We start from the raw sequence: 12,106 nt of genomic DNA, 5'->3' as shown, positions 1-12,106 counted from the left end.
ACTTAATGAAATGTTTAAAAACCTTTTTGAAAAATTAAACGGGGGGTTCATTGACCTCTAACGCTTTCTCTAACACTGAAAATCCAGAGAGAACAAGCAAAAACAATCTTGCATCTCATGTAGGATATACTGTAGATGGGGATGATCAGATTGGAATGAGGATTACAAAGTTTTTTTCTTCACTCTCAGCAATCTGCACTTCCCCATTGGCTAAGAAATCCTGCTTAATTTTATTTGATCTTGTCCTTTGTCACTGCTTAAGCTTGTGCCAAAAATTGTGGTGCAGAAGCAAGACTTAATCTGAACCAAGGTTTAGCTTTTGGGATGATATTTAAATGTTAAAATGAGCCCCAAAAGCTTGTGATGAAGGGCAGGCATTTTTCCTGATGCCCACCCTTCCCAGTGCTTATTTGAATGCAACTAGGAAGGATTGACAGGATATTCAGATTAGAGATTTTCCCTCCTGAGGCCTAAGTTGTCTCCATCCAGGAACTGACCACTGATAATTTTGAACTGAGTAGAAATCCAAAGTTGTGCACCAGTTCTTCCTTCTTGCAAGCAGAGTTGAGCAATCATACTTTTCCCAAGATTCTTTGTCTTTGTTTGTCTATCTCTCCTTTAGTTTAGTCTCCTTTTGTGTGAAAACACTACGTCTAGAATCTAGTTTTGTTTTGTTTTTATCTCTTCAAGAGAACAGGGACTTTTCAGGACCTTTACTCATCTTTGCCCTGAAAACCATTGCACTCCTGGTTGGCGTATAGTAAGTCTCCTCCTCCTTCTCCTCCTCCTCCTCACTTCAGCCTTGAACTGCCATCAGCTGATACATGCTTGGCCTTGCTGTCATGTAGTCATAACATAGGCAGAATATCCACCCCTTAACGTACAGGCTGGCATTGTGCATCCTCCAGGCTTGGCTAAGATGCAAGTTCTTGGCCTGACGTCAGTCTTCTCACAGCAGCAACTCTGGGCAAAGGAATGACTTGTGCTCTTACCCATTTCCTCAGTTTGTTAACCTTTTCCCCTATGCTCGATAGCTTGTCTATCTCAACAAAGACTGATAACCAGAAACGGTCTCTCTAAAATCTTTTCTTGGCAGAGATGTTAAGTCGATTGGGTGGTGGGGAGGGGGAAAGGATGAGGATTTTGAAGGGAAAAAACAACCCCTACCACGTTGCATTTCTAATGGAAATCTAAGCTGCAGAGGAAATTAGCAATGCAATTCGATAACATTAGGAAACTCAAAGCTCCATTGATCATGCCATCTCAATTGTAATTCATAAATGGCATTAGAAACTTTGGACTAAATTGCGCACAGAGCCATTTTTGAAAGCCATAGTGAGGCAGCTGCCCATTAGTGATCTGCTACTATGTCAGGAATTAATTGCTAGTGTGTTAGTGGAGAGATTACTGAAAGTGTGTGGTTGCAATTTGGCACTTCCTTCCAAAGAAGCAATAGCTATCTTAAGAAAGGACTTGAGAACTGGAGTGATGCAGCAGACATAACTTAAGTGTGGCTAGGAAAAGGAAAAAAAAAAGATGTTTTGTATCATTTCCGTTTTTCTTGCTGGATTAAAATGCACTGTTAAGATAATAATAATAATAATAATAATAATAATAATAATAATAATAATAAGAAGAAGAAGAAGAAGAAGAAGAAGAAGAAGAAGAAGAAGAAGAAGAAGAAGAAGAAGAAGAAGAAGAAGAAGAAGAAGAAGAAGAAGAAGAAGAAGAAGAAGAAGAAGAAGAAGAAGAAGAAGAAGAAGAAGAAGAAGTTGGAAGGGACCTTGGAGGTTATCTAGTCCAACCCCCTGCTAAGGCAGGAAACCCTATACCATTTTAGACAAATGGCTGTCCAGTCTCTTCTTAAAAACTTCCAGTGTTGGAGCATTCACCACTTCTGGAGGCAGGTTGTTCCACTGGTTAGTTGTTCTAACTGTCAGGAAGTTTCTCCTTAGTTCTAGGTTGCTTCTTTCCTTGACTAGTTTCCATCCGATGCTTCTTGTCCTGCTTTCAGGTGCTTTGGAGAATAGCTTGGCTCCCTCTTCTTTGTGGCAGCCCCTGAGAGATTGGAACACAGCTATCATGTCACCCCTCACCCTTCTCTTCATTAAACTACACATACCCAATTCCAGCAGCTGTAGAAGCAATGAGTGCACCGATTGTGTGAGCCCCTTATGTAGATGCTAAAATAAAGAACACTAATGTAGTTTTCCTGGTGGTATACTCTGCCCCTGTTTTGCCATTTGATTCATAGAGACTAGTTTAATTGTTTACACATCTATTAAAGGTTGGACCTTGAGATACATATTTTAATAGGTCTGAAGCTGGGTCAGCATCAGAGGGCACCATCATGTCCTCAGACAAATTAAATATACTCCCAGCTGCTTCCCAATGGACCGTTTATGTGCAATGCATATTTGTTTATTCAAAAGTATATAAATTTTGTTCAGGTACGCAGAGCAAAGGAAGCTTCAACTGGTGCAAAGTGCAGCAGCACGGACACTTTTGGGAGCCTCCCGATACTCCCATATCACACCTCTCCTCCGTGCGCTGCACTGGCTTCCGGTTGCCTTCCGAGTGAAGTTCAAGGTGCTAACAATGACATACAAAGCCCTACATGGCATGGGTCCGGACTACCTACGGGAGCACCTTCTGCCAATGTCAACACCCCACCGCCCTGTGTGCTCCCACAGAGAGGGCCTCCTCAGGGTGCCACCGCTCAAAGAATGTCGGCTGGTGGCCCCCAGGGGGAGGGCATTCTCAGTGGGTGCGCCAGCCCTCTGGAACTGCTTACCAACTGAAATCCGGATGGCCCCCGACCTCCGCACCTTCCGGCGCAACTTGAAGACTTACCTATTCCAGCAGTCCGGCCTGGCCTGATAGCTCTAATTGGGGTCCCAGTTTGTTTTGTTTATTGTTTTTCAGTACTGTTTCATTATGTTTGCCTACCTTACTCTTTATAAAAACAAACAAACAAATAAATAAATAAATAAAGGGCCTTTCCATCAGATATACATACATTGTTCACATGAATACTATTTTCCACATGCAACTCTGTCCTCGACAGAGGCTGGAAACCACTGCCTTAAAGACTACATATAAAATATATGCAGGGAAATTTCCTAATCCTAAACAAGGCCATGCTTAGCCAAGAGACACCCCTCCCCTCACTCCACGTCACTCACAACGACACAATCCTCCTTCCAGAAGAAATGCCAAAGCAAATACAGTTCTTGTCCTTTGCAATTATGAAGCACAGTGTCTTAGGGGCCTGAATGATGTCTCGAGTTTCTGTTTTGAAATATAGTTATAAGTTATCTTACAAAGGATTTGAGGAAGCACAGAGAACACCAACTTTATGGAAGCGGGGGAGGGCAGGGGTTTAGCCGTGCTCTGGGATTTCTGTCTAGGCCTTGCCAGTATTCCTGGGGATGGTTGAATGGACGGGAAGGAAAAGAAAGGCAGCAGTCACCTACCCCACTGATTGCCCAGGAACATGGTTTTTGTTCTGGGCCAGGCCTCTGTGATTTACTTTGCCCTGCGTTATGACTGTTTTTGCCTTTGATCTGGTGTCTCCAGCTGCCTATTGACTGTTCTTGCCCAACTTTTGGGGTCCGTTCATCTGCCAGTTTACAACACATTGCGGCTTGGATACAGTGAGAGAGCTGATCCTTGATGGCTATGAGCAAAGCTCTCTGTATTTCTGACCTCTGTGGTAGAGTAACCAAGGGCCAAAGGGTTATATCCAGGCTCTTGTTAAGCAGCTCCTACTCTTCCTGTCAACAGATTAATCCATTGTGCCAGTAGAGGTGGAAATCAGCTTGGCCATGCCAAGCAAGAGTATCAGATCTTATGCTTATAGGGATTAAAAAAAACACCTTGTAGATAAATGGTGGGCTTTTCTTGTTCTTTGTGTTGCACTCATTTCGTATTTTGTCATTTTATGGCTTGTAGAGAAGCACACACAGCTGTTCTAGTTCTGCTGGTTTATGTTATAGTCCATGCTATTTAAATGAAGTGGGACCGTGCCCCCCAATATTGCTGAGTGGTATCACATGGATGTATGGATATATATTGTGCTGTATTTTCAGATGTTATTTAGCTGTCTTTGGCAACTGATTCCTGCAAAAAAGATGTATTTCTAATTGACGAGCATTATTTTTGCTAAAGAGGCTGCAGTCTTTTCTGAAGGTTAGAAGTAAAAGACCGTATTTTACTTCCGATGATTATGATTCTAGGCTTGTGTTTTCCATTACATTAATTGAATCTGCACTAAGTGTGACTAAATCTAAACCAACAGGAGAAACGAAGAAACTTTTATTATGCCCAGGTAGATATTTAGGTTTTATCTCAGTAGGTGACATAATGTTAGTTGATGTTAGTTGATGCCCTGTCAAAAAAAGATGAACAAAGTCAGGCCTAGTTATCTGGTTTTCTTTTAATTTTCTTTATCTATTTAGATTGATTTATCTGGCTATTTCACTAATGTGAGTTTGGGTGGCTAATAATTACGTGTTTAAAATATAGTATAAATGCAGTATAAAATTACTGTCCTAACCCAATGCTTGGATTAAAAGACACCAGATAATTCCAGAATCGCAGACTAGACTAATAAATTGAGAGAAAATGGTGGAATAAAATGTGGTCATCCAGTTCCTCATTGCGATTAAGAAAACAAACATTTGTTCAAATCTTTATTTTAAATGTTTTAGAGACTTTCCTGCTCAGTGACTCCAGGAAAGAAGGAGCAGAAAGAATAGCTTTGAAGAAGACCTTGTTTTAAAAGATTTCATGGCATTTATACTAACTACACCATCAGTAAGGACTCAGACCAAATCTGGAGAATATTTTTAAATATTTTTTTAAAATATTTAAAAAACTTTTTTTAAAAAACAAAATCTACCAAGGATTACAGAGGAATTGAAAAAGATTATGAATGGACCTAAAACAATAACAGAAGTTTATAGAGCTATAAAAGATTAAAACAGGCAGGATACCTGGACCAGATGGATTACCAGGATCTTATTATTAATGCTTTGAGGATGGACTTTCCAGTGGCGTAGCGTGGGTTGTCAGCACCCGGGGCAAGGCAACCGGAAGCGGAAATAGAGGGGCGGGCGGGCGGTGACGTCACGGCACCGCCGAAAAGACGCGCCCCGCAGCAGCGTAGACTTTCCAAGAAGAGTCGCGCGCATGCGGGATGCTTCCGGGTCCCTCTCGAGGGCGGCTGGGCGGGGCTCCGACCTGCAAGAGCCGCTGCATTCAAGCTCGCACGTGAGCCCCGCTAAATAAAGCCACGCATGCGCACGAAGCTAGGCCGGCCGGCCGGCGGGTCCATCTTCGCTCGGCCAAGCCTGCCGGGGCGCCTGCGGGGCGCTTGCGGTTGGCCTGAGCCTGGGCGGAGAGTTGGGCGCTTCTATTTATTTTATTCAGTTTATGTGGCCGCCCATCTCACCTGCCGGACTCGTTTCGCTTTGCAAGAAAGAGCAGCTCGAGAGCGGAGCCAAGCCAACTCTGTGCAGCCCTTGGGGCTCCCTGAGCAGCTCAGTGCGAGCGCGCCCCCCCCAGATGTTGCACCCGGTGCGGCCCGCCCCCCCTGCACCCCCCACGCTACGCCACTGGGACTTTCACAGCCTCTACAAAAATACGTTGATTTCTATTTTACAGAGAAGAAAATGCCAGAGAGGTGGAAAAAGGGTAATACAGTATTAATATCTAAAGTGGGACAAGATTTGACTTTAACAAGAAACTAATGGCTGATATCCTAACCATTTTGGCAGAGGGGCTGAAAATAATTTTGCAAGAATTTATACATGAGGATCAATGTCGGTTTTTCACCTAAAAGTTAATTAATGGACAATATTAGAAATATGTTGGGACATTTTGAAATATTTGGGGCAACATAACAAAAAACAACTCACGTTGATTTTCTTAGATGCAGAGAAATCCTTTGAAAGTTCAAACTGGACCTTCCTGTTCAAAATTGCGGAGGATATGAACTTTGGAGAGAATTTTATTAAATGGATAAGATTGATTTATACATCACAGAAAGTACAAATAATTGTTAATGAAGATTTAACAACACATGATCTGTTAAACCTCCATTATTTAGATTTAAATGGAGATGAGATTTTAGATTTAAATGAAAATGAGTATGAGATACAAAAAGGAACAAGACAAAGATGCCCGCTTATTTCCTGCCTTGTGTATTTTACTTCTTGAAATATTGACTAATAAATAAAGCAAGATAAGAAAACTGGGTGAATACAGATTAAAAGAGAAACCTATAAGTTAAGGACTTTGTGGCTGTCCTGATGCTGGCTTCGCAGGATCCTTTAAAGCAGGGGTGTCAAACTGCCGGCCTGCAATCCAGACGCATCACCAGGAAACCGCACCCACCCCATTGCCGGCAATGGGAAAAAAGCTCTGATACGTCGACATCGCGAGTTTGACATGTCTACTTTAAAGAGAATAGAAACATCAGTGGGAAAACTTAAAAGAATTGGGTACTAAATAATTATGTTAAGACATGGAATGAAGTTTAAAAAGTCATGCTAAGGTGGGAGAAATTACAGTGGTCCTTGTTGGGAAGAATTTCTATGATAAAAATGAATGTTTTTTCTAGAATGATGCTTTCGTTTCGGACAGTACTGGTTTTGACAATATAAACAATGGCAAAAGAATATATCTAAGTTTATATGACAAGGGGAAAAACACGAGTTAAAATAAGGTATTAAAGATACAAAGGAAAGAGGAGGAATGGATTTATCTGATTTGAATTTATATTTTGCAGCTTGCTGTTTGGTTCAGATGAAAAACTGGATGTTGCTGAGATACAGAAAATTCTGAGTCAGAGTAACCTTAACTTACACTTGGGTGGTATGGGCACTTGTGGTTCAATAAAATCAAGGTTAATACAGATTTTAAAAATCACTATGTAAAATCTGTCACACTGAGAATATGGAATAATATAAACCCAAGTTGTGCCCCAAAACATTTTTGTGGCTCTCAGCAGAAGAAGCTTTTTATAGATGAGTAAAGATAAAGGTTTCCCCTGTCCAGTCATGTCCGACTCTAGAGTGTGGTGCTGAACTCCAATTTCTTAGCCGAGGGAGCCAGCGTTGCCCAAAGACACTTTGGGTGGTAATGTGGACAGCATAACTATATTCCGAAGCGTATGGAATGCTGTTACCTTTCCACCAAAGTGGTACCTATTTATCTACTTGCATTTGCCTGCTTTCGAACTGCTGGTTGGGCAGGAACTGGGGCAAGTAAAGGGAGCTCACCCCGTAATACGGTACTTGGATCTTGAACTCAAACTGTCAGCTTTTCAGCTGACAAGCTCAGCCTCTTTAACCACTAAGCCACCGTGCCCCTGTATAGACGAACATTAATAGGCAAACACAAAAGGTGCAACATTCCGTGAGATATTAGAATTCTGTCAAGGGAAATACAAAATACCATAAAGAGAACAACTGATGGCAGAGGGATATAAATGTCAGTGGTTTTCCTATTTACAGTTATCGGAAAGATTCCAAGTATTTATTTTATTTTATTTTATTTTAATTTAATTCCATTTATATCCCGCCCTTCTCCGAAGACTCAGGGCGGCTTACAAGCTTAGCAGTAGCCTTCATTCTATGTATATGCCTGCTTATTAGGGCTTTCACACACACCCCAAGCGGCATTATTACAAAGTCAGCTTAATTGCCCCCAACAATCTGGGTCCTCATTTTACCTACCTCGGAAGGATGGAAGGCTGAGTCCACCTTGAGCCTGGTGGGACGCGAACCTGCACCAATTGCAGGCAGCTGGTGTTACTTAAGGAGGCATTAGCCCACTGCTCCACCAAGGCTCTTGTAAGTAGAGAAAAGAAAGTATGGTATTAAATGCAGTAAGACTGACTTTGAAATGGAACTGTGTACAAATGATAAACACGTGACTACTAAAATGTACAAACTTTTATTGAAATTTGAAACAGAAAAAGAACAAGTGGAAGAAGGTGTGATAAAGTGGGCTAAACATTTTGGTTATCATATACAGATAGAACAATGGGAAAACAAGTGATGGAAAGGTTTGAAATATGTATCACGTTAAAGTATAAAAGAGAACTTTTAAAAACGATGTACCGTCCTGCTATATGATACCATAAAAATTATCTAGAATGTAAAGAAGAAGTACTTGAGAATTATTTTGGAAATGTGAACTATCAAAAGCGTCATTTTATCAAGCTTGTAAAAAAGCTAGATGATTTGGGGTTCAAATGCATGCACTGAGTGAGAGGATTTTAAACATTAATATACAACTGAAACCAGAACTTTTCCTCTAGACTGATAAACAGTTGGAAGAAAAGTCATGGAACTTTGTTTTTATATACGATAACCACAGCAAGATTATTGTATCCACAAAGATAGAAAGATTTGGCAACACCTGTAAAGAAGGAATGATCGGTGAAGATGACAGAACTTGCTGAGATGGCCAAATTGACCTGTTTGTTTAGAGAAAAGACAATCTCTATGTTTATTGCTGAGTGGAAACCCCTTATGGACTTTTCGCATAAAACAGAAAAAACAGACTCATGATTTATGGTTTTGATGATCAGAAACGATATAATAAGAAAAGAAGAGAATCCCTAAGTAGCTTTACAGAAAGAGATAGACAGATCAACAATTGTAGTTATAACTGCTGTAAAGATCAGAAACCAGCGACAAAGGCAAGTTTTCCATTATCTTTTTTCTTTTCTGTTTTTCTTTTTGCACTTTAGCTTTTTTTATTCATTTATTTTTCTTTTTTCCTTCTTTACTTGAATTTGTATTGTTTTTTGCTCTTGTGCTAAAACTTTCTTTAATTTTTTTTTTAAAAAAGAATTAAATCCTACGCAAATGGCAAGTTATCACAAGACATATAATGGACAGTAAGCAATACAAAAACATTACTTGTCTGCACTGTCAATATTGCTGTACACGGTAAAGATTCAGGATGCACTGTATTTTTTCCCCCGATGACATCCTGGTAGTTCAGACCGCTGAAGTCACATTACTGATAGGTGCCTCTATTTTGGAGGGAATTACTCTCTTTTTAAAGCAATTCCACCAGCTATCAAGTATGTTTCTAGGCATAATTTGCACTCTTAATGACAAGCTATTAAGCTGGAGATGGCTTGTGATCACACCGTTCCCTAAAATCTGCTCCCCTTTACAAACCTGTCCAGACTTCTCAATCTTGCCTCCATCAAAAATATTCTCTTTCATCGATTCCTTGGTTCTAACCACGGCAGAGCACAGTTGATGGAAACAAAGGGAGAGAGAAAAACTTTTTCAGTGGTCTGTGATACTCTTTGCCCTAGGAAAGTAAGCTAGTGTATTTCACAATATGATAAAAAGCTTTTAGGGTTTGTTTTTATTATCTGAATGTGCAAATTTTAACCGATGCCCATTATATATATATATATACATACATGTGTGTGTGTGTGTGTGTATGTATGTACGTATGTATATGTTTAGGAATTCAACAAAGCATACCTAGCCTTCCTTTTCCCATTTCTTTTTATTTTGTAACTTTGTGAGGGGTGGACAGACACCAGAGGGATATGGTGTGCAAACATGTGTATATATACATGTTGATATGCGTATAAATAATCTTAACTTCACGTTCTTCCTTTCTGGAAAACCCGGGGCATCTTGTTTAGAATTATCTCTGTAAGGGGAGGTGAGAAACAAACATTTGTACTCAAAGGAAAAGCCTCTTTTACCCAAGGAGGGAATGGCCTTGTATCTGAAAATTAGAGCTGATGCTTGGCATTGCAGAAAGTCCCAGGTTCAAATCCCTGGCATGTCTAGTTTAAAAGATCCTGAAAAGGACCAGGGAAGGAGAGCAGGAATGCTACAAGTACTTTCAGACATTCAGTCCGGAGAGACAGTTGAGGCCCAGTTGGCCCCCCTTAAGGCTCTGAAAAGAAGGTGGGAGTCATCCTCACGCCAGTATATGATTCACTCTCACCTCCCACTGCACCCTGCTAGGCTGTCCCCTATGGCATTGGCCAGGAGCCTTGTGCCACTTCTGCAGGCTGCAGAGGGAGGAGTGAGTGACTGGCCAAGCTTTGGACTCTGGCCTTGAGCGCCTCAGTGCTTGCAGAGGAACTGGCCTGTTATCTGTTACACTTTGTTCTCCTGCCTGTTTGGGTGTGGAGCAGCTGCAGCACATGGGAGACATTAACTTTGGAAACCTTTGAAACGTAGGCAGCCAGCAGGATTCTGGGTTCTCTCTGTCCAGGATGGAGTGGGGTGTGTGTGTGTGCGTGCGGAGTGAAACTTGGGCCTTGGTGGTCCCTGTGGCCTGGATGCAACCAAGTAACTGTTCTCACCCTTCTGTCCTGCTGGGGTAAAAATAGTTTTTAACATTTATTGGTGGATAGGGGTGTGTGCTTGTGTGTGTGTGTGTGTGTGTGTGTGTGTGTGTGTGTGTGTGTGTGTGTGCAGCACTTGGGAGCTTCCAATGCAACAGTCCTCCTCACGAAAATGGAGGAGCTAGGCATTTCTGAAGCTAAACTTTTGTACCATTTCTATATTAGATGTGGAAAGCTCTTTGGAGTACAATGCGTTTGCCTAAAAACGGAGGGCAGGGCTCCCACAGCTGTTTGACAGGAAGAGCCAGGACACTGATTATTAGAATATAGGTAGTCCTTGGCTTACAACAGTTTGTTTAGTGACCATTCAAAGTTGCAACAGCACAGAAAAAGGCAACTTATCACTGCAACCCTTGCAGCAGCCGCCCCATGGTCATTGTGCAGGAGCCAAGTGGTCACGGTCAAGTGATTAAAATTCAGACCCTTAGCAACTGACTCTTTATTTGTGATGGTTGTGGTGTCCCGGGGGGTCAGGTGATCTCCTTTTGCGACCTTCTGACAAGTGAAATCGATACGAAAGCCAGATTCTCTTAACAGCCAGGTTATGCACTTAACATCTGCAACAATTCACTTAACAAACATGGCAGGAAAAGTCATAAGATGGAACAAAACTCACTTAACAACCATCTCGCTTAGCAACAGAAATCTTGGGCTCCGTTGTGGTCGTAAGTCGAGGACTGCCTGTAAACAAAAGAAGCAATTTTATATTGTACTGCTCCACGTTTATTCTCTGGTCCTCTTCGAAGATTGCAGCACCTCCCCTCCCCAAAGGCTAATTCCCTTCTCTGGGTACCAAAGTTCCTTGTAAGTGAAAATAACAGGGCACCCATTGCGTGCAGAGTGCAGACGTTCCATGGAATTAGGGCCTGTAGCTGATCTTGATGCTTAGGTAAAACATTGCAAAATCCCTCCGGAATTGCCCTCATTATAGACATTGGAGTACTATAGCGAAGCCAGCAACATTTCAGCAAGTACATTTTTGTAGGTGAAATGTAGTGCGCTTATTTCCTTTGTTCTTATAATCCCGTTTGTAGTCTCCACCCTGCACGCTATCTCCTCTTTTGTTTTTCAGACTTTGCCCCAAGCCTGCTGCTTGGGAGATGGACGCTTGTTCACATCTAACCTAAAATCGCTCTATGTGACAGTGACCCAGCAACAAGCCAGAGCTGCTCACAAACGGCACTGGGCAGGTGAGTGGATCAAGTGTGGGAAAGGGTGTGTTTACTCTGCCATCATCCTTTGGAAGACAAGCCGACTTATCTCAAATGACCAGAAATAAATTAATTCAGTTGATTTTGTGCTGTCGTCTGGCTAACCGGAAGTCATCGTTCAGGAGAACCAAACAACCTTTGATGCTCCTAGTTTTCTCCTTCCTGTATTTCCCTTACCATTTTGTTCTTCAGCATCTGATTTTGACATTATATAGAGAGCATTGGAGTGGGCAACCTGTTAATCCGTAATTGTTAGTGTGTAACTTATTCCAAACGATTAAGGCTCACCTAAAATTGTATAGCTTCCATGGCAGCTGTGAGCCTGTCTCTGCCACTCAGTCAATGAACAGAGTGAAACATACCCTCCGGTCTTGAGAGGGGTCTAGGTTGGACAACACATCACGGCCAACTCACCACCGCCAACTCGCCAGGGAACAACTCACCATGGCACAAGAGTTACACTAATAGGAAAGACATGGTAGAATAGGAT

General features: G+C 41.7%; 1 protein-coding gene across 3 annotated transcripts in view; it reads left to right on the top strand.

Moving 5' to 3' along the window:
• The window catches only part of NHEJ1 (non-homologous end joining factor 1), a 108,744-nt gene that overhangs the window by 92,563 nt on the left and 4,075 nt on the right, over positions 1-12,106 (top strand). For all 3 annotated transcript variants that reach the window (XR_014024660.1, XM_081314162.1, XM_081314161.1), the window contains exon 6: positions 11,478-11,595. Coding sequence is in view for 2 of the 3 variants with exons in the window: in XM_081314162.1 (XP_081170288.1) it covers positions 11,478-11,595 (118 nt within the window). In the remaining variant the exon portion in view is untranslated. The remainder of the gene's footprint in view (positions 1-11,477; positions 11,596-12,106) is intronic.

This window comes from Vipera berus (genome assembly GCF_964194415.1).
Source record: "Vipera berus genome assembly, chromosome: 1".
Taxonomy (NCBI): Eukaryota; Metazoa; Chordata; class Lepidosauria; order Squamata; family Viperidae; genus Vipera; species Vipera berus.
The sequence above is the reverse complement of the archived record's forward strand: the minus strand, read 5'-3'. Positions and strand labels throughout refer to the sequence as shown.